At 41.4% G+C, this 23,218-nt stretch overlaps 1 protein-coding gene across 1 annotated transcript in view; it reads left to right on the top strand.

Moving 5' to 3' along the window:
* The first annotated feature begins 14,114 nt into the window (after positions 1-14,114).
* fa2h (fatty acid 2-hydroxylase) overlaps positions 14,115-23,218 on the top strand; it is a 44,519-nt gene continuing 35,415 nt past the window's right edge. Inside the window, exon 1 of the mRNA XM_072664111.1 lies at positions 14,115-14,529. Coding sequence (XP_072520212.1) covers positions 14,248-14,529 — 282 coding nt within the window. The 5' untranslated portion in view covers positions 14,115-14,247. The remainder of the gene's footprint in view (positions 14,530-23,218) is intronic.

Here is a 23,218-nt window from a genome sequence, read left to right as displayed (position 1 = left end):
CCCTTGGGCCATTCGGTTAGTATGACAAACCTGAGGCCAAGCGGCCATTACAGCTCGGGACGTGTGAATGGTGGATCAAAGGGATGCTTAAAGTCTGTGAACTGGGTTCACTCGGTTCTCTCTGCTCTAGCCGTCTTAATTTCCGCGAAGACGTCTGGACCCGGTACAGTTTCACCTGATTGGTCGTGCATGTCATGTGTCCTAGAAAAAGGCTTGACTGACGGCAGTCGTCTGGCTATGTGAATTGATTTTTTCAGGCTCAGTGAGAAGCGGGTCACAACATTGGACCAGGTAGATCACTGACCCGTTCAGTTCGGCGGTGAACTGGTTGGAAACTGTGGCAAAACTCAAAAAGAAGTACCCACCGGCTAGTTTCTGCTAGCCCTACTATGGGATTCTAGTAGTATGTTAGCCCTATGCTAACAAGTACATGGAACATTTTCGTAAATTGTGTAAAACGTCGGGATTTTGCATTGATTTCCATTTTAACGATTTCTACGTTCACGTTCTGTCTGCAGATTTATACAGATTTGAACCCTGTCTGCTTAAGCTCCGCCTTCTCACCGCCACTGTTGGTCTATATGTACCAGCATCTACATCAGCAGTCTGCCCACAGCCTGAAAATACGTAAACAGAAACAAAATAAACTAAACGCAAATGCAAATAAAGACAAACCAGTCTGACGTTACCTGACGTTTTTTTATTTGACTGATGTATTTATTCATTTATGAATTATTAATATATAATTTATAATATATATAATAATATTTATAATATAATATAATACATAATAAAATATAAATTGATTGAAAAACAAATGGAAATATAAAATGTGGTAAAAGTAAAACTTTTTTTTAAAATTAATTTTAGGAAATGTGTAGTATTAATGTTGATTAACAGCTGCATGATTTTAGTGGTCATACTCATACACACTCATACACACTCATACACAGCTGTACTCCAACAACTTAGGCCTACTTGAAGCCCCACAGGCACAACGTCCTAACCACTGTGGAAGCCACCGTGTCCCATTCTTCTTTTTGGTCACTAAAATATGATTATTAATTACGTTTTGTTTATTGTTTATTTCTTCGACACAGTGGTGGCATCTGCCATCTTTTATGGAGTGGTCTGCTGGGGCAGTAGCATCTCGGCAGCAGAAAAGAATACTGAATACTGAAGAGGCTGGATAAGCTCATAAAGAGGGCCGACCGGCTCTGTCCTGGGGTGCTTCTTAGACCCAGTGCAGGTGGTGGGAGACAGGAGGATGACAGCCAAGCTGGCATCCATGCTGGAGAACAGCTCCCACCCCATGCATGAGACTCTGGCAGCACTGGGCAGCTCCTTTAGTGACCGGCTGCTTCACCCCAAGTGTGTGAAGGAGGGGTATCGCAGGTCCTTCCTTCCTGCTGCCGTCAGACTGCACAACCAGCACTGCTCCCAGCGGACCACATACACACACACTTAACTACACACACACACATGTTCAGGTAACAGAGGTCCAATGTGCAATACACCCCCCCCCCCCCCCCACACACACACACACACACACGTGCAATTAAGGGTCAATTTGTAATTATCTGTAAATAATCTGTAATTAAGAGTTTTTTACTTCTATTATTTATATTGTGTATAGTGGTCATTTTTCGAGTGTCTTGCTATCCCTTTGCTGCTGTTGCACTGTGAATTACCCCACTGTGTGTGATTATCCTATCTTAAATTAGATATGTTTTTTAATATTAAATAAAACGCTAAAGCTAAGAAAAGCTAAAGCTAAGAAAAGCTAAAGCTAAGAAATGCTAAAGCTAAGAAATGCTAAAGCTATATAATGATAAAGCTAAGAAAAGCTGAAGCTATATAATGAAAAAGCTATATAATGCTAAAGCTAAGAAATGCTAAAGCTATATAATGCTAAAGCTAAGAAATGCTAAAGCTAAGAAAAGCTAAAGCTATATAATGCTAAAGCTAAGAAAAGCTAAAGCTATATAATGCTAAAGCTAAGAAAAGCTGAAGCTATATAATGATAAAGCTATATAATGATAAAGCTAAGAAAAGCTGAAGCTATATAATGCTAAAGCTAAGAAATGCTAAAGCTAAGAAATGCTAAAGCTAAGAAACGCTAAAGCTAAGAAAAGCTAAAGCTATATAATGATAAAGCTAAGAAAAGCTGAAGCTATATAATGAAAAAGCTATATAATGCTAAAGCTAAGAAATGCTAAAGCTATATAATGCTAAAGCTAAGAAATGCTAAAGCTAAGAAAAGCTAAAGCTATATAATGCTAAAGCTAAGAAAAGCTAAAGCTATATAATGCTAAAGCTAAGAAATGCTAAAGCTAAGAAAAGCTAAAGCTATATAATGCTAAAGCTAAGAAATGCTAAAGCTAAGAAATGCTAAAGCTAAGAAACGCTAAAGCTAAGAAAAGCTAAAGCTATATAATGCTAAAGCTATAAAATGTTAAAGCTAAGAAATGCTAAAGCTAAGAAAAGCTAAAGCTATATAATGCTAAAGCTAAGAAAAGCTAAAGCTATATAATGCTAAAGCTAAGAAAAGCTGAAGCTATATAATGATAAAGCTATATAATGATAAAGCTAAGAAAAGCTGAAGCTATATAATGCTAAAGCTAAGAAAAGCTAAAGCTAAGAAAAGCTAAAGCTAAGAAATGCTAAAGCTAAGAAATGCTAAAGCTATATAATGATAAAGCTAAGAAAAGCTGAAGCTATATAATGAAAAAGCTATATAATGCTAAAGCTAAGAAATGCTAAAGCTATATAATGCTAAAGCTAAGAAATGCTAAAGCTAAGAAAAGCTAAAGCTATATAATGCTAAAGCTAAGAAAAGCTAAAGCTATATAATGCTAAAGCTAAGAAAAGCTAAAGCTATATAATGCTAAAGCTAAGAAATGCTAAAGCTAAGAAAAGCTAAAGCTATATAATGCTAAAGCTAAGAAATGCTAAAGCTAAGAAATGCTAAAGCTAAGAAACGCTAAAGCTAAGAAAAGCTAAAGCTATATAATGCTAAAGCTATAAAATGTTAAAGCTAAGAAATGCTAAAGCTAAGAAAAGCTAAAGCTATATAATGCTAAAGCTAAGAAATGCTAAAGCTAAGAAATGCTAAAGCTAAGAAAAGCTAAAGCTATATAATGCTAAAGCTAAGAAATGCTAAAGCTAAGAAAAGCTAAAGCTATATAATGCTAAAGCTAAGAAATGCTAAAGCTAAGAAATGCTAAAGCTAAGAAACGCTAAAGCTAAGAAATGCTAAAGCTAAGAAATGCTAAAGCTAAGAAAAGCTAAAGCTAAGAAAAGCTAAAGCTAAGAAAAGCTAAAGCTATATAATGCTAAAGCTAAGAAATGCTAAAGCTATATAATGCTAAAGCTAAGAAATGCTAAAGCTAAGAAAAGCTAAAGCTATATAATGCTAAAGCTAAGAAATGCTAAAGCTATATAATGCTAAAGCTAAGAAAAGCTAAAGCTATATAATGCTAAAGCTAAGAAATGCTAAAGCTATATAATGCTAAAGCTAAGAAAAGCTAAAGCTATATAATGCTAAAGCTAAGAAATGCTAAAGCTAAGAAATGCTAAAGCTATATAATGCTAAAGCTGAGGAGCCGTGAGCAGCAGTAAAGTGGGTCCAGGAGCTGAACCAACACAACATGAATTAAATTAGCGAGAATAAAAAAAGCAGAAAAAGCAATTATCATCTGAATATTTCAAAAATATTATAAATATTAAAATAATATAAAATCTCATCATTAAAAAAAATACAAACAAAAATAAAATTTAAAAAATCTATAAAACGTGCGCTGTACTTCAGCTGGACTGTGTGTGTGTGTGTGTGTGTGTGTGTGTGTGTGTGTGTGTGTGTGAAGATCAGCTTCCTGCAGGCCCAAGGACACCTGAGCCCTCTCTTCCTGTCCCACAACTCGCCGCTGTGGCAACATCTTCCTCATAAAAGTTTCAGAGGCGGCGATGTTGGAGAACAGCGGGCCGGTGTCCGGTCAGCGATGATCACAGCTCTGAGTGGACCTTGTCAAAGCCACGCTGTGTTTACTCCATAAAGCTGTGAACTAACCTGGTGTTTTAACGAGCCGCTCAGATTATTACCAGAGCCCTCAAAACACCGGAGATATTTCCCTTCGGAATTCCAATTAGAAAAACGACCAATTAGATTTACTGACCAATCACCTTTACACAATTTCCCGCCTACCCTAAAAGTAGCCAATCAGCTGAGACGGGTTCGATGTCTGAAGTTAGCTTCTGTAGTTTTGCACTGGAGCTACGAGGCTAATGAAGCTAACAGGTAATGGAAGGTATCATCCGAAATCCTTTTAAGTGGCTTTGACTTCTGTTTCACTACATGTCCAAATGTTTGTGGACAGCCCTTTTAATGAATAAAGCTACTTTAGGTTGCTGACAGCTTGTTTAGCCCCCGTAGAAAAGAAGTACTGCCAATAGAATAGGACTCTCTGGAGCAGATCAACATCATGACCCTATTGGCACCATGCTGCCTCCAAATGCCATGCAGTGCGACAGCGCGAAATCCAGAGAAAATACTTTGAAGGTCTGAATAAAAATATAAGTATTTTTTTGTCACGTACGTTCCTAAAGTCAATTTCCTAAAGAATTTTTTACCCCTGCAGGCGGTACTGCACATTTACTCGCCCTTTTTCATCAGTTCTGCTGTCATGCCTGCCTTTGATTTGTGTAACCATGTGACTGTTTGTGTCTTGTCTGTCTTAACCCCTCCTGTTCATTAGTGTTCCCACCTGTGTCTCCTCTGTAGCCACGCCCCCTTGTTAGTCTCAGGTGTTGCTTGTTGTACCCCTTTGTTCCAGCCTTGCTTTGTTTGTTCTTGTGCATGTTAACATGTCGGTTTCCATGGCAGTTTACGGGTCGTTAGCGTGTCCTGTTTTGTTTTCTTTGTTTAATTTGTGTAATGTTTGTGACTTTTGAGGAGATGCTCTAAGCACAAATAATGAAATAATAATAAAAAATATAATATATATATAAAAACCCTACATGGTCATTTTCCACATTTCCTTATTAACCAATTTAACCAGTACCTAAAACATCACCAATATTAAAAAAACCCTTATTATTTCCAGGCTTCATCTATATGTCCATACATACTCTACATATAGAAAAATGTGACTTACCACCCCGTCACACTCACTTGTTTGGTCTGTGAATAATGTACTGTTGCTATAAATGACATCATAGAGAGGAAGTGAGGTCATTTGAGCCTTTGGATCAGCCAGGAACAAAATGGGCAAGTTCTGAGCTTCTTTTACTTTGTTTATTTGTTGCTTTTTCATGTTAGGTAGCGTTCGTCAAACGTGAACTCAGCTCAACCACCCCGTCACGCAACATAGAGAGGGAGGGGGAGAATTGTTTTTTACACTGTTAATACAAACAAACGAATAAAAATAATGGATACAAAAACATGTTGGTCCACAAAGTCTTATTAGGCAAAAAAAAAACATCTTTATTAAAGCACAGCAAGTCAAGCTAACTCTACAGCACGCTAACTCTACAGCACGCTAACTCTACAGACAGGCAGAGGTGAACACGTCCAGCTAACAGCTACTTCCAATTAGTCATTTAAAGCCCAGTCCAAACTGAGAGGAGATCAGGCAGTGCTCATAACAGGGTCAGGTTCAGCACGGTAACACACACCAGCCCACACACACACACACACACACACACACACACACACACACACACAGAACCACAAACAAACATATAAATAAATAAACAAACAAACAAACAGGCGTGTCTTGTTTCTTTTTCTAATGAGAACTTTCCACAGATTTAGTTTAGTTAATGCACCGGACACACAGGGCACTCTGACCTGATTGGATTTGACAAAATTGTGCTGAAATGATGAAAATAATGAAAATAATAAGAGTTTCACAACTGAATTAGTGCAAATCACGCGTTCAAGTGAAAAAAAGTAAACAAAAGTCTCATTCCACAGACTTAACAAACACATACGGGACGCTCTGACTTGACAGAACGACAGATTTCACCGAAATATCACAAAACAGACCAAACGGACATAGATTTCCCAATTAAATACGCACAATCCTTCGTAAATCCAAGAAATACAGTAAACAAACTGCCCAATTTCTCCAATGTCTCCAATCATCATCGAATTAATTACCAATGCACCAGACACATGGGGCTCATCGGCCTGATGGAAAATGACAGATATCACTGAGATTTAACCATTAACATAGGCATAGACCTTGACATAGACCTTGATTTGTGTTTTTGAGTGTAAAGACGACAGTCCGAGTTAGCCGGGGTCGAACCTTGTCCTGAATGAATCTGGGTGTCGTCACCCAGAGGTTCCAGCATGTTGGAGAACCTGGTTCTGATCTCTTTCTGAACACATCAGTCGGTTTGTGTGTGAAAGTTGGACAAACGCACTCTCAGACAAAACAGCCCAACGAAGGGGAAGAACCTGTGGTCACTGTGCCGCTCTCACATCTCCGAGGGTCAGGAATCAGGGCTCCCGTCCTCAAATCAAGCCAAATGAAACTCGCCCTGCTCCGCTGGGGGGCTGCAGGGGGTGCTGTCGAGCAGCCTGTATTAGCTGACCCTCTTCAGGTTGTTGGAGCGTCTGCGGCGGAAGCAGGCTGGGAGGCAGCGCTTTTCCGTGGGGGAGTTGGGGACGCCCAAGGCGGCGGCCTGCTTCCTGCAGAGAGGGAGAGAAAGTACGAATGAGGCTTCTGATCAGTGGTGATCATATGAGCCTAAGGCCACCAATGCTGAGCTTGAGCTAGAGGGGTATAAAGCCCTTCATTACTGAACTGTGCAGGAGTGGAACTGAGGTCTCTGGAGTGATGGAGCTCTAGCCAATATCTTGGAGTTAAGGTTAGTTATCCAGAACTAATCATCCAGCATCAGTCATTTCGTATAGCTTAATGCAATCAAAGTCTTGTAGCAATGTTCCAATATCTAATGTGAAGCTTTCCCAGGAGCAGGAGTCTATAAATGTTTGGACATATAGAAGGACACTGAATCGTCCCTCAGGTGCAGATGTTGGTGTTTCCTCAGCTCACACCACACCTAATCACACCTAGTCACACCTAATCACACTAATTAGCTCAAAAAGTCCTTCCTGAGTGGGTGTGGTGTGTTAGAGAGAGAAAACACACAGGTCCAGGACCACTGACCAGACACATTTCCTAACACTAACTTTACCAATAAAACCAATTCTTGTACTGATTCTGATACTGATTCCCATTCTAATCCTGATCCTGTTTCTGATCCTGATTCTCATTCTAATCCTGATTCTGATCCTGTTTCTGATACTGATTCTCATTCTGATACTGATTCTGATCCTGATTCTCTTTATGATACTGATTCTCATTCTGATCCTGTTTCTGATCCTGATTCTCTTTATGATACTGATTCTCATTCTGATCCTGTTTCTGATCCTGATTCTCTTTATGATACTGATTCTAATTATGATACTGATTCTGTTACTGATTCTCTTTATGATACTGATTCTAATTATGATCCTGATTCTGATCCTGATTCTATTTATGATACTGATTCTGATACTGATTCTCATTCTGATACTGATTCTGATTCCCATTCTAATCCTGATACTCATTCTGATCCTGATTCTAATTCTCATTCTGATACTGATACTAATTCTGATACTGATTCTAATTATGATACTGATTCTCATTGTCATTCTGATATTGATTCTGATACTGGTTCTAATTATGATACAGATTCTCATTGTCATTCTGATATTGATTCTGATACTGGTTCTAATTATGATACTGTTTCTGATCCTGATTCTAATTCTGATACTAATTCTGATACTGATTCTGATTCTCTTTATGATCCTGATTCACTTTATGATACTGATTCTAATTGTGATACTGATTCTGATTCTCTTTATGATACTGATTCTAATTATGATACTGATTCTGATACTGATTCTCATTCTAATACTGATTCTGATACTGATTTTCATTTTAATACTGATTCTGATTCTGATATTGATTCTGATTCTCATTCTGATACTGATTCTAAATCCCATATGATACTGATTCTGACTCTTATCCTGATATTAATTAGGATCCTGATTCTGATACTGACCCTGATTCTGATTAAGCTGCTAATCCTCAAACTGATTCTGATATTGATTCTGAATTTCACACTGATTCTGATATTGATTCTAAATTTCACACTGATTCTGATCCTGATTCTGATACTTATACTAATATTGTGTCGGATCTCACCTTGCAGCAGCGGCGGCAGCAGCAGCCTCCCTGCGGCGAACTTGTCGCATGACCCGCAGCATGTGGCAGATTTGACGCAGGGTCATGTTCGGATCATGGCAGGCCAGGCGGGGTTTCGGGGCCCCTCGGGGCCCAGGATAGCCCAACAGGGACATGTAGCCTCCTCCAGGACCCCTTCCGAAGAAACCCCACGGCTGGACACTACTGCTGGCGTAGCAGGAGGCACACTGCGGCAAAAAAACACACAATTTAAATTCCTTAAAAGACACCTGCTTTTAAAGTACACATACACCACATGTCCAAATGTTTGTGGACACCCTTTCCAATGAACGCATTCAGCTACTTTAAGTTGCAGTTATTGCTGACATAGATGTGCAAATGCACACACAGCTTATCTAGTCTAGAAGTATTGCCAATAGAATCTAGAATAGACTCTAGAATAGACTCTCTGAAGAAGATACACATCAACCTATTGGCACCATGCTGCCTCATGCCAGATGTGGGTTAGAGGGGTATAAAGCCCCCCAGCATTGAGGAGCTGTAGAACAGTGGAAGAACTGTGTTCTCTGGAATGATGGTGGTGGATCTCCATCCAGTACTTCTGGGATGAGTTGGGGAGTTGGGGATAATGAAGTGGGGTGGTGATCATCCAACATCCTGACCATACTAATGCTTTTGTTGCTGAATACAATCAAATCCTCACAGCAATACTCCTCCAAAATCTAGTAGAACGTCTTCCTCTCTGGACAGTAGAGACAGTTACTCCAACAAAAGCAGGATCAACTCTTCTACCACCCACTTATTTCAGAAGAAACATAAGCAGGTAAATGAGCAGGTGTCCCAATACTTTTGTCCATTTATTGTATCTGAGCAGGGTTGAAAAAATCTAGAAGACGACTCATTTTTTCCCTCAGCTCTGTTGCTACACCCCAGCCTCCAGCCAGGAGGACAATTAATTACCTCCATCCTGTGAAACCGAAGCTGCCCACACACACACACACACACACACACACACGCTGGCCTGACAGAATCCACTCTACAGCAGGCCAAGACAATAAGATTCTTTTACCCGACACCTGATCGGAGCCGAGCACTGATGAGGAAAATTCACACCATGGAGTTAAAAAAAGAACTACTCCAGTCTGCAGAACATTCGGCCTTCAGCGAACTAAACTCATTAGCAGGGAGCCTAGTTAAGGGCTTTATCTAAGATTGAAGGGTTCAGCTTTCTGGACAGAGGTCAAATCTATTACTGGACCACAGCAGATTGTAATGGGGACACCAAAAAAATAGCACCAGCATTAATAGGACTACTAGTGGGCCTAATCCAGACATGTGGCTTCAAACAGGGCTTCAAGTTCACAATTCAGTGATTCAAGCTTTATACACCCCCCCCCCCTTCTAAAAATAAAAAAAGAGTGCATATTAACTATCACTATAATTCAATACCACTTTTTTCCTTTTCGGATACACTACATTGTCATACACCATATTGACAAAAGTATTGGGACACCTGCTCATTTACTGGTCCTTACAAAATCAACAAACCTGCTTTTGTTGGAGTAACTGTCTCTACTGTCCAGGGAAGAAGGCGTTCTACTAGATTTTGGAAGAGCATTGCTGTGAGGATTTGATTGAGAGCGACAACAGTGAGGTCAGGATGGTGGATGATGATCACCACCCTTCCTGATCACCCTCATCCCAACTCATCCTGCCCCAGAGGTACTGGATGGAGCTCCACCATCCATCATTCCAGAGAACACAGTTCTTCCACTGCTCCACAGCTCAAAGCTGGGGGGCTTTAAACCCCTCTAACCCACACCTGGCATTAGGCTTGGTGCCACACATTTAAATATGAAGTGCATTTCTTATATTACTAATATTTAAAATGTGCTTTTTAAATAATTAATTAACATGCCATCCATTTCCTTTCACCATCATCTTAAAGTAAGTCTCACGGCCCTCACCAACAGTATTAACAGTAATAATTAGTGTTATTAATAACCGCAGTATTAGAACACAGTCCTCAGTGTACTCACCGGCACCACAGTGGCCATAGAATGCGTCTGTGACCTGCCTGTGGAAGGGATGCTCTTCCGTCAGCTCTGTACCTTAACTTCTGTCTACCTATACCTGGAACGCCACTCTTATACCTGATGTCATCCACGGACGCCACCCAAGTGACCTATCCAGAGTGAGCTGGACCACCTAGCTCCGCCCTCTGATCTGACATCACCAGGTGAGCTCATCCGGGCCGCACCCTACAGGCCTAAAACAACAAAAGCTAGTGTCTCGAGTTTCAGACGCTCTCGCCTGCTAACATGCCGTCAATTATTAACCTGCCTTTTGTCCCTGCTGGGTAAATTTAGATGCCCCAGGCTGGAGAACAAAGAGGCCTTCTGGGAAAGATGAAGACGCTGAAATAAATGACAAGCTCCTTCGCTGAGAGGGCTTTGTGTGGAGCGGCTACGTGCGGGTTGATGTATTACTCAAGCCTGACGGGCACTGAGGCGGTCGTAATCTACAGGTCAGGGCTGGATGACGGTTGCTGACGCAGGGTCTAGCAGGTATTCTGGAGCTTTCTGGAATTGGGACACCTACAGTTTTTACATCCATGACCACCCTTGACAATGAAGGTGCCCAAGAAGAACCAGTACTGCCAATAGAATAGGACTCCCTGGGGCAGAGCGTTAGTGAGGTCAGGGTGTTGGATGATTTCCACCCCACCTCATCATCCCCAGCTGCCCACCTCATCCCAAAAGTAATGGCTGGAGCACCAGCCATCCTTCCAGAGAATTCCTGAGATTCCACAATTCTTCCACTGCTCCACAGCTCAATGCTGGGGGGCTTTATTCCCTTCTAGCCCACGTCTGGCATTAGGGGCCAATAGGGTCATCTGCTCCAGAGAGTCCTAATCTATTGGCAGTACTTCTTTACAGGGGCTTGACAAGCTGTGTATATGTGTGTGTGTGCATTTGCACATCTGTGTCAGCAATGGGTGCGACTTAAAGCCGCTGAATGCATGGGTGTCCATAAATATTTGGACATATAGTGTATTTTCTTATATTCTTCTTCAACTGTTTAGAGTTTGTTATTGTTTCAGAGTTAGTCAGTTACCTATTGTTATTTTCCAGAAGCTTCTCCACCCTTTCTCCACCAGTTTCTACACAACCATGAGAGAAAGAGCTACTTCTCTTTTCTTCAATACTCTGTCCAGCAGCTCTCTCAGTATCCCCCTTTCATGCTCCAGCTGCTCCACCTTTTGTCCCGATGGCAGCAGCTCGTCTGCCATCTCCATGAACTTCTCCACTTTTCTGCCATCCACTTCTTCCCTCATCCCCAGCTCGTCCTGCAGCTGCTCGTTAGCCTCCTTGAGCTTCTGGAAGCATCCATTCAGGGTGAAGATCCTCATTTCTGCTTGGTCACCCTCTGGATGTTCTCCCCTTAGCATTTCAACGGCTTTTCTCATATTTTCCATCCAGTGCATGTTTAGCATTTTGCACAGAACTCTGCCGTCCTTCTCTGCAATCTCTTGCTCTTTAAGACTCTCTCACATTTCTTCCAAGGCCATCTCTCTAGCTTGGTCCATCTCCTTTTACTTTTAGGATGAATTAAGGAGTTGAGCATGAGGCGGGGTGGTGATCATCATCCAACATCCTGACCTCACTAACAACACTCTTGTTGCCGAATACAATCAAATCCTCACAGAAATGCTCCTCCAAAATCTAGTAGAAAGTCTTCTTCCCTGGACAGTAGAGACAGTTACTCCAACAAAAGCAGGATCAGCTTATTTCAAAACCCTTGATTTCAGAAGAAACAATGAATGACCAGGTGTCCCGATACTTTTGTCCATAGAGTGTATATGGAAACCAAAGATAGAGTATATGCAGCTTCATGTTAATTTCCTAATCTACTCAAGTGTGTTTACTGGCTGTTTTAGTCTAGTTAGAAGAGAACGTTCAGCGTCGTATTATCGTATCGTATGAGTGTCTACCTGTAATTAACTCTATATAACATCAGAATAAACCCAATAAACATAAGGCAGTGGTCAGTGAGAGTGTCTACCTGTAATTAACTCTATATAACATTAGAATAAACCCAAATAAACATAAAGTCAGTGGTCAGTGAGAGTGTCTACCTGTAATTAACTCTATATAACATTAGAATAAACCCAAATAAACATAAAGTCAGTGATCAGTGAGAGCGTCTACCTGTAATTAACTCTATATAACATTAGAATAAACCCAAATAAACATAAAGTCAGTGGTCAGTGAGAGTGTCTACCTGTAATTAACTCTATATAACATTAGAATAAACCCATTTTGGAGGGAAACTTGGTCAGTGTATTTTCTTGAGCAATGCTGCAGCCTGGAGGCGAAACTGAAGCACTGTGCACTGGAACGTCTGAATGTGGTCAAACCTGATCTGATCTGAGAAGAGTAAGGGAGTGGGGGAAGAGACGCCCGACAGACCAAACATGTTACGCAACCTTTTCTTTGAAGTTCACTCTTTTTTAATTCTGAAAAAGGTTTGCGTTGTGGTTGGTGTTGGGGGAAGTTCTACTGAGAACAAAACCCCAAGATTCAGTTCGTCCTGTCTGAACTGGCTGGACGTGTGAGGTGTATCTCAGCAGGCATACAATACAGTCCTAAAGTATGTGTCCGTCCTAAACTGAAGGGTTTGGTAGTTAAATACTGATTTACTGCACATCACATTATGAGCACTGAAATATCTGATATGCAACATGAATAACAACCCAAATCCTCAACTGGTTTATTATTATTGTCCTGCTATTAAAATATACACGCATGTAAAACCTGACTCTGAAGGTTTCTGTTTGAGGTGGAATTATATGGGCAACGGCATATTTAGAGGATGGGAGGAGAACATTGCTCTCATATTTTGCACTATGTCCCTTTTTAAAAACGAAAAATAAAATAACTACCTCTGCAAAGACTGGTCGTGTTATGGACCCTGGTGAATTATTGACCACACCAACTCCAGTTACTCTCCTCAATAAGGCCTTCTAGACGAGAGGGCACAAATGATAGGAAAGATTACATTATAATATTATTACATTGATCCCAATCATTTCATCAAGGTATATCTATATGTATATAAATATATACACAGAGAAAGAGGCTGGAATTTACAGAGCAACACTGCAGCCTGAACCCTTGTACACTGATATTACAGCAATGCTATATCAGATAAAATACTATTTAGTTTTAAAATAAAATATAAGATTTAATATATATATATATTTTTTTATTTCATGTATGTATTGCACATCTTGCCAGAGGGGGCGCCCTTGTCCAAAACATGTACGCCAGTCAGCAGCATCAAGCGTCTTCCTGTTAAAAAAGGGGGGATTTTTTTTTTAATTATTTAATTAATTAATTAATTTTAAAAAAAAAAAAATTAACCTGCGATTAAGTGCTAAAAATTCAGTCAAAAGTGTGAATATGTCGCTGGGTTGCTTTCCAAAGCCCAGCTTATCTCCTCGGCCATCTCTCCCCACGGCTCGCCCACCTATGTAAACAGCAGAGCTAGCCAGGGGGATTAGTTAGCACGAGCACACAACGCCCACAACAGGACAGGCTTTAAACGACCACCTACGACATTTCTAACATTTCTCAGTCCTTATCTCACTGATTAGAGGATGAAATATTAAAATGATAAGATAATAAGAGAAACTGAAGGCTTTCACCGCTGTCTCTGCTCTCCCTAAGCGCTGTGCGCAACAGGTGCCTGGCCACGCCCACTTTCTGTGGCGGCTCATGAATTATTCATGACATACTAATGAGCTGGGAGTCAGGGCAAAAGTCAGAAGACAGCAACTTCAGTTGTGGCTCGCGGTGAGACGCTGGACTGTCCAGTGGGGGTCTTAACCAAATCCTCCTCCTCTTCCTCCTCTTCTTCCTCCTCGTCCTGACTCTTACTGTTTTAAAGTGGACACCTTGCTGTTTTATTAAAAAACGACCAGATGTCGCCGTCGGTGTCCCCTCGCTTCTTCTCCGAGACAGAGGTAGCGAGACACTGCAGTAAGGAGTCCTGCTGGGTGCTGAAGGGGACGCGGGTGTACGATGTGACCGGATTCCTCCGCATGCACCCCGGCGGAGAGGCGCTGATTCTGCGCCGCTGTGGGAAGGACATCAGCCAGGAGCTGGAGGGACCCCCACACCGCCACTCTGAGAACGCCAGGCGGTGGATGGAGCAGTACTACATCGGGGAGCTGGACAGGGACTGCACGGAGGACCACACAGAGGTATGCTCTGAGTGTTGCTGGTCTGTTGTTCTGATTCTGGGAGACTTTCTGAAAATTAATTAATAGAATAATTCATCTTAATCTTAATCCATACAAATGAAAACTTTATTTAGGTCTATTTCAGGTTTATTTAGGTCTTATTTACAGCATACAAGTGCCTGCTTGTGGTTGAGGGAGTTTTAAAGAGAGGGATGGAGCAGAGGGTGCTCACCTGGGGGGACAGGTGATGTGGGTGGAGGTTCAGGTAGGCAGGTCCACTGGAGACGGTGAGGGCTGTCGACGTCTTAATTATAATTATAATTCTTTCCAGTCTTTCAGTGTTTTTATTGGGATTGAAATAAAAAATATATGCTAATTAAATAATTAAACTGAAGACATTGGAAAAGTCACAATAAAACAAACAAACAAGCAAAATAGAAGTAAAAAACAAAGTACTAAACATGCAAATAAATAAATAAATTACTCCACTTTGAGGCATCTCCAGTACGTTTCAGTACCGCCAGGCACGGGACGCCTCCTATGCAGGACGTTATATTTGTATATTCATACATTTTGCAAAATGAAAATGTAGTTTTTTTATGGAAGCTCCTCACTTAACCCTTCTCACAGATTTGAGTGTGTGCTCTTTAGGATAGATCTGACACAGGATCTGATTGGATACATTCATTTTTTTTTACATTATCTCCCCGATATCCCATCCCATGATGTTATGGCATCAGTGCTTTCTGTGTAATGAACCAGTTCCATGTACTGGTTATATATAGTGCAGCTGCCTGCATAGAAAAAAGTGGCTTGACTACCAGTGTGTGCACCTGAATGGAAGGAAGGGTGCTAATTGCGTACTTATTGGCCTCATGTGTGGTGTGTGTGTGTGTGTGGAGGGGAGGGAGAGTGTCAGACCGGTCTGGCTTGTCTATTCCCGCTGGGACGTTTTTTTTTACATAGCTCACAAAATAATGGGTCTAGGAAAGCTTTCCATTGTGCGCGGCAGGCTTTTTTTTTTTTTAGCATGCCCCTCCATTGCTTGGTGTGGTTGTCCGTTGGCCTACATGATATGATCGCCACGGTGAGCTGGTGTGGTCAGTTGACACACTTTCTGATGCTGCTGTGAGCTGCTCAGTGTGAGCTGATTAGTTTAGGCAAATATGAGCTGGAGATAATTCAATATATCATCAATTGAAAGGAGGGATGATATTTAATAGATTATTATTGTTGTTTTGATCATGACAGCGCAATGCAAATGAAAGCGAGACTCTGTGGAATAGCCATAACATTAAAACCACTGGCAGATGAAGTGAATGTCATTGATGATGCGGTTGCCGTGGCTACTTTCCAGGGCTGGGATCTGCATATTAGGCAGCGAGTGAAGAAGGTGATGAAGGTGCTGACGCAGGAAAAATGGACAAGTGTAAGGATCTGGGATGTTCTAGATAGACAATGACTGGGTCATCAGAACATCTCCAGAACATCAGGAAGCAGGTCTTGTGGGGTGTTTTTTTTACCGGTATGCAGTGGTCAGTACCTACCAAACGCGCTCCAAGGAAGGACAACCGGTGAACTGGAGACAGAGTCATGGGCACCCAAAGGCTCCTCACTGATGCTCATGGAGGCCACGCCCACCTCACAGCTTACAGGACTTCTTAAAGGATCTGCTGCTGATGTTAGTCTTGGTGCCAGAGACCACAGCAGGACACCTTCAGAGGTTTAGAGCTGTTTCGGCACCTTAACAATGCTTGGTTTTAATGTTATGGCCGATTTGGATACATTGTCCAAGCTTAGGAAATATCTAATATCTAATAATAACGCAGAAAGGCTTATTCCACATTAAGGGGTATTAGTCAGTAACTACAGGGACTTCTGTATAGACTGGTGGGGCTATTCTCTGGCAGTAGAATATTGTCTGTAATAACACTTTTAGCACGCCGGCGGGGCGTAGGGACATAGTTTAAGGGGTTAAAGTATTAATATTTTAATATCCAGGCCTGATTTGCCACTTTTTTACTTTTTTCTGTCTGGAGGTTTGGACTTGCAACCACCTAAACCCCTTAAAAAGCCTATAGTCTGCTGACGGGCTTCTATCACCAAAGAATAGCCCCACCGGTTTCTACAGAACTCGTACAGTAATACACCTTAGTGTGTAACAAGCCTTGCTGCATTAAGGGGTTAAATAGAGGGGGGTATTATTAATATGGCAGCTTTTTTATTTTAAAGTTGCAACTCTGACTTAACGATTCTGTCATGCATAAACCTCATATCTTTAAAACGACAACTTTTAATGGTAAAGGTTTTACTAGATTTTATTATGGAGCATTTCTATTGGCCCTTTCATCATGAAATTCTGATACAATGTAAAGAGCAGACAGAACAGCAGACATATTCACATTATGGAGAAAAGTGAAAAAAAATGCTGGCTGAGAGTGGTCTGATGCGCTGATACTATGGTATCGGGGGGTCGCTAGTTCAAATCCCAAGCCATGCTGCTTTGACATCAGCAGCCGGAGTCTGATAGAGCACAATTGGCCGTGCTCTCTCCGGCTAAGTAGATGGCGCTCTACTTGGCTGGCACAGGCGTCTGTTAGCTGGTGAGGTGGATCTGGGGCCCTGACGCTTTCCTTTCAAGCAGTGCCGCATCAGTAGCAGTGAGGAGGTGGAGGTGTTTTGGAGTTTGGAGGTGGAGGTGGAGTATCAGAGGAGACACGCGTTAAGTCCTTACCCTCTAATTGTCGGGAGCATTGCTAGCTAGCTATGAATGGGGGGATTAATTGGCAGTAAAATTGCTCACCTACTTAAATGCAGTGAAAGAGATCATGCAGGAGTTTGTTTTTCCCGTTGATTAAAGATGTCTATGCATCCAAGCATCACTTCCGAAAGGGCTCAGTCTAAGATGGCTTGCAAAATATTATGTGAAAGTGTGCAAGTGTAAGTGTGTGTATCCTGTGTGCCATCACAAATGCAAAGCAGAGCTCAAATCAGCCACATTCTTCGTCCATCTGAGTTTGTCCATTGTTTGTGCCGAAGAAGCGCTGCCCTTGTGTTTTGCGGCTGCTCGTACAATATGCTGTTGTGGGCCCTATAACCCTAACAGCGGGCAAACTGCTGAGCCGCAGTTAAAGTGATAGTATGGGGAGTTGGGGATGATGGAGGTGGGGTGGGGTTTATCGTTCAATGCTCCTCTAGAATCTAGTAGAAAGTCTTCTACCCTGGACAGTAGAGACAGTTACTCCAACAAAAGCAGGATCAGCTCTTTTTAATATCCGTCATTTCAGAAAAAACAGTGAATGAGCAGGTGTCCCAATACTTTTGTCCATATAGTGTATTTTCAATAGGCAAGAAACAATGTCTTGGACATTTTTTCACCTCCTGTTGCCCAACATTCTCCAATCAATCAGGATGAAATCGTTATGCACAATAACATTTTTAAGTGATATGCTGATATGCTTGTCTTGTCTCTATATCTGAAATGATACATTTCCAGGCCCAGGCTGGTTCATTCCTCCAAAATACAGCCTAACAGCAGGCATACTGCTGAGCCGCAGTTAAAGTGATAGTATGGTGAAGAATGGTATGGTGCAGCCCCCCCCCATTACTCTGAATGCACTCGGTCAGTCAAAGCCTGTGTGCTGGGGGGTTTGCTCCTTGGCTGATTGAATGCATTTGGGGTAAAGAGGAGGAAACTGAACGTAGCGGATATTGGAAAAAGAGGATTTTTCGCTGAGCAGTCGCTTTGACCTGTTGCTGGAGGACTCTTGGATGCTCTCTGCCTTTTTATCTTCCTTTATATGCATCATAAAGCTCTGTGTGTGTGGAGATAAATTTCCTGGCCTTGATTCCGTGGTCATAGTTCTCGTATGGTTCGTATCTGTGTGTGGATATGATTAACTCACGCCGTCTTATAAAGCATCTTCTCGACTTTATGAGAATGCTTGGATGTGTTGCACAAGTTCAGCATGCCCAGTCTTGCTCTTTCACCTGCTCTAGTGCGAGTCGTTAGTCACAATGAGTATAGGAACTTTGCCAAAATCGAGCGTGACAGCGCAGCGCCCAGAGTAGACTGAAATACGGCTCTGTTGATCGCTGTATTGCAGTGCAGGTGCTGAACCCAGATTTTGGATATTTTTAATAGATACACTACATTGATAAATATACTACTTTAAATAGCACACATTGCTGACAGAGATGTCCCTGTAGAGAAGAAGTACTGCCAATAGAATAGGATTCTCTGGAGCAGATTAACAAACATAGCCACCATGCTGCCTAATAATGCCAGGCGTGGGCTAGTAGAGGGGTATAAATAAAGCCCCCCAGCATTGAGGAGCTGTGGAGCAGTGGAAGAACTGTGTTCTCTGGAATGATGGTGGTGGAGCTCCATCCAGTACTTTTGGGGGGAGTTGGGGATGATGGAGGTGGGGTGGGGTTCATCATTCAACATCCTGACCTCACTAATACACTTGTTGCTGAATGCAATCAAATCCTCACAGCAATGCTCTTCTAGAATCTAGTAGAAAGTCTTCTACCCTGGACAGTAGAGACCCTAACCCTAACCCTAACCCTAACTTCAACAAAAGCAGGATCAGCTCTTTTTAATACCCTTGATTTTGGAAAAAACAGTGAATGAGCAGGTGTCCCAATACTTTTGTCCATATAGTGTATTTTCAATAGGCAAGAAACAATATCTTGGACGTTTTTTCACCTCCTGTTGCCCAACATTCTCCAATCAATCAGGATGAAAACTTCATGCAAAAAAGCTCATTTTTCAAGTGATATGCTGTTTGTATTTTTTGCTGTTTTAAATTTTAAAAGTTGTTTTGTATTTAGTCATTCTTGTCCCTTGTCTTGTCTCTATATCTGAAATGATACATTTCCAGACCCGGGCTGGTTCATTCCTCGTGAAATGGTCAGCTGATTTGAAGGGAGTGTTTTATATATGTGACAGCAACAGAATAAGCGGTGCTGAGGATATGAATGGATCTATAAATGCAGCTACTCACACATGCATAAAATACATCATCACTGGTATCTTTGATTAAGGCGGACGAATCGGTCACAACCCACCATCACACCTGAGATACACCGTCCTGACAGAGGAAATGATGCAAACAGAACCAGCCATTCACCATACTTTCACTGAGAACCGAATGGCAGAACAGACAGACAGATAGACAGACAGAAAGACAGATAGACAGACAGACAGACAGACAGATATAGATAGATAGATAGATAGATAGATAGACAGATAGATAGATAGATAGATAGATAGACAGACAGATAGATAGATAGATAGATAGACAGGTAGACAGACAGACGGATAAACAGACAGACAGATATATATAGATAGATAGATAGATAGATAGATAGATAGAGAGATAGACAGATAGATAGATAGATAGATAGATAGACAGGTAGACAGACAGACGGATAAACAGACAGACAGATATATATAGATAGATAGATAGATAGATAGATAGATAGATAAATAAATAGATAGATAGACAGACAGACAGACAGATATATATAGATAGATAGATAGACAGATAGACAGACAGACGGATAAACAGAAGGATAGATATATAGATAGACAGATAGACAGACAGATATATATAGATAGATAGATAGATAGACAGATAGATAGACAGATAAAAGAGTCAGAATTCTGGTCGGATTCTGCTTTCTGGCAGGTGTAGTTGGTGCTGTAATCAGATCCGGTTGGTGGAGTCTGTCTGGTTCTGCCCGTTGGCTCTGGCCGCTGTGTGTTTTCCTGTTTACGGGTTCGGAGGAGCTGTTTGTGGAATGACAATAGCTCTGCACTGCATTCTAAACATTAGCCTATATTGTCTCTGTGACCTTGTCAAGCTTTTAATATGAGTTACCCTGTAACTGCGGCGTTAGCGTAGCCTGGCGTCTCTGATGGTGCGGAAAGGTCAAAGGTCAGTTGCTTGCCTCACATGTAGCACGTTCTCAGTTACACCTTTGTTTGCTCTCTTCTGCCGTTCCTCCTTATAACACACACACACACACACACACACACACACAGACACACACACACACTGCCTCAGAGTCAGAGGGGATAGTGACTGTGTCGGGTAGGGTCATTCTTACGTATTACTGTGCTAACGTTTAGCGAACAGTTTCAGCGGGAGTAGGTGAGGCCCACTCTCGGCCTGCTGCTAGCTGATCGAACCCAGTGCACACGATCAACACCAGCCCCTGTTTTTAGGCCTGAACCACAAATTACGAAATGTTGTGCTGTCCCGTCGGTCAGTGAACCTGTATGACACTCATGAGCTCATGGCTTTGACCCTAACTTCAAAGGCTACTGAATGACCCTTAACTTAAACACTGTTTTGACTGTTGTGTCTGCTCAGTGGACGCTGTTGTGGGTAAAGCTGCTTATTATGAATGTAAAAGACGATTTAATATAAATCTTAATTCTCAAAATAGTACATGTGTGTTTGAAAGACATTATTTAATACAATATTCAAAACTCTGATGCGATTAAGACAAAAAAATATATACATTTATCAAATTATGATTAATTATGGACCCATTTTTGATGCTTTTTGATTTGTTATGAAAATAACAAATAATTCCTATCAATGTCTCAATGTCTATGTGGAGAAGATCAATATCGTAATGATTAGACAACTCTTCCGACTCTTCCTCTTCTCTGTCCGTGACTCACAAAAGATATGGCATATTGGTTTATTAAATGAGGGCGTATAAAAAAACTCTTAATAACTGCATTATAAAGGACAATATAAGCCAAGCTTGATAATAAAACATGCAGAATCATCATCAAGGATATCAGTTCTGGTTCTGAGCCAACCCGCCACCCAATTACTAGGGTATGTGTTAAAGCTGGAGCAGATCTACACTGCATGCACCCTGAAAACGGGCCTAATCAAATATTTAAAGGTTCTTTAATAAAGGAAACGGTTCTGTATAGAAGCATTTCTCAAACTCTGTGCAGGTTGGGATGCCTACCTGTGTGAAAAATATTATATATGATATTGTATATAAAATATATCCACAGACACCCTAAAAATCTATTAATCTATTTCAAAAATCCTAGCAACCACTTTGGTTCCCATGGCAACCACATAGCAACCCCATAGCCACCACCTGAGATACTACAGAAACTGCCTAGCAACACCAAACAACCACTTGTTCCTTTTGCCTCATCTGAAAGATGACTCATGAGAAAACATGTGACCGCCAGGGGACCCCACTTTGAGAACCCCACTTTGAGAACCATAGCTGTATAGAACCAAGACAGCTTTACATCTTCAGGTCAGCCTTACGTTTAATATGTTCTGTACTGCATCGGAATAGGGTTTCTCAATGATTCACTTTTAAAAGTGGCTCTTTAGTAAATGTAGTGGTTCTATTTATGAAGAACCACAAGAACACAAAGTTTATCATTTTTAAAGAACCTTTCATAATGTTCTGTACTGCACTAAAAGGGTTTCACTATTATTCACTTGATTCATTTAATACAGAACCCTTTTTGTTTACACCCTTAAAGTGGTTCCTCAATGGTTCTTTAGTAAAGACGGTTCTAAAAAGTGGTTCTATGTAGAACCAGGAATACAAGCAAAAGATCCCTTTGAATGCATGGATTTAAATGTCTGGTTCAATAAATCTTTGTATAGAAGGAAAGGCTATTGTTTGGTTCTTTCAGAGAACATTCGGAAAAATGGTTCTGTATAGTACCAAAAAGGGTTCTCCTGTTGTTACCTGCTGTCAAAGAACCCTTTTCCACCCATATGGAAGCCTGAGTTTCGTCAGTGTTTAAGAAAAACACTGTCGGAAATACTTAGAAACGTGCCAGTTTGAGCCCTCGGAGAAGAATGCACAAGGGCAGGAGCTGGCAGCTCCCCGTCTCTGGAATTCCTCCTCTGCGTGGATATGAATCTCATTCCTTCTTCAATGGCCTTTTTGTTTTTCACCCCACCCCCCCCACCCCCCCCCCATCCCTGGACGCGCGCACCAACCTTCCCCCGAGGGCCGCCGGACACTCGCACGATCACAAAGGTCTGTGTAATGGCTATGTGCCTCGTGGCGGAAGATGAGCAGTGGGCCGAGCCATGGTGTGATGAAGAAGCTGAGACTGGGTATGCCATATGCAGAGAATCCCACATCCCAGTTACACCGCTAAGAGTTATTATTCACATTGCTGTACTTTAAACTGTCTGCAAATATTATTTCTATATTTGATTCATGTTTATTTAGCATTATTAAATTATTAAATGTACATGCAGCACATTGCATCCCTAAAAATGCTAATTGCTAAATGCTAAATTGTTCAAAACCAGATATTAGATACTACACACCTCTAACCCAACCCCAGCCCTAGTTCTAGGCAAGCAGTCTCATTAGAGGCTTATTTGCATACTGCATTCCTTTTCAAAAGTATCATAAAAGTCTAATATTAATAACAGTTAACATACTAACTCATTGTGCAACCCCTCTAGATGCTGTTTGTGTTGCTATGCTGACGGAGACTTGCTGCTGTAGCTTCTCTATCCTCAGCCCTTGGTGCTTGGTCCCTCCAGGCCTGTGCTGTACTGCTGGCTGAAACAGAGCCCTTAGAGACACAGAGAGAGAGAGAGAGAGAGAGAGAGAGACAGAGAGAGGGATGAAACGAGGGAGGTAAGGACGCAAGGATAGGCAGCATTAGTGAAGATGGTGA

The sequence above is a fragment of the Salminus brasiliensis genome, chromosome 19 (genome assembly GCF_030463535.1).
Source record: "Salminus brasiliensis chromosome 19, fSalBra1.hap2, whole genome shotgun sequence".
NCBI lineage: Eukaryota > Metazoa > Chordata > Actinopteri > Characiformes > Bryconidae > Salminus > Salminus brasiliensis.
Note: the sequence above shows the minus strand (reverse complement) of the source record. Positions and strands in the feature narration are given on the sequence as shown.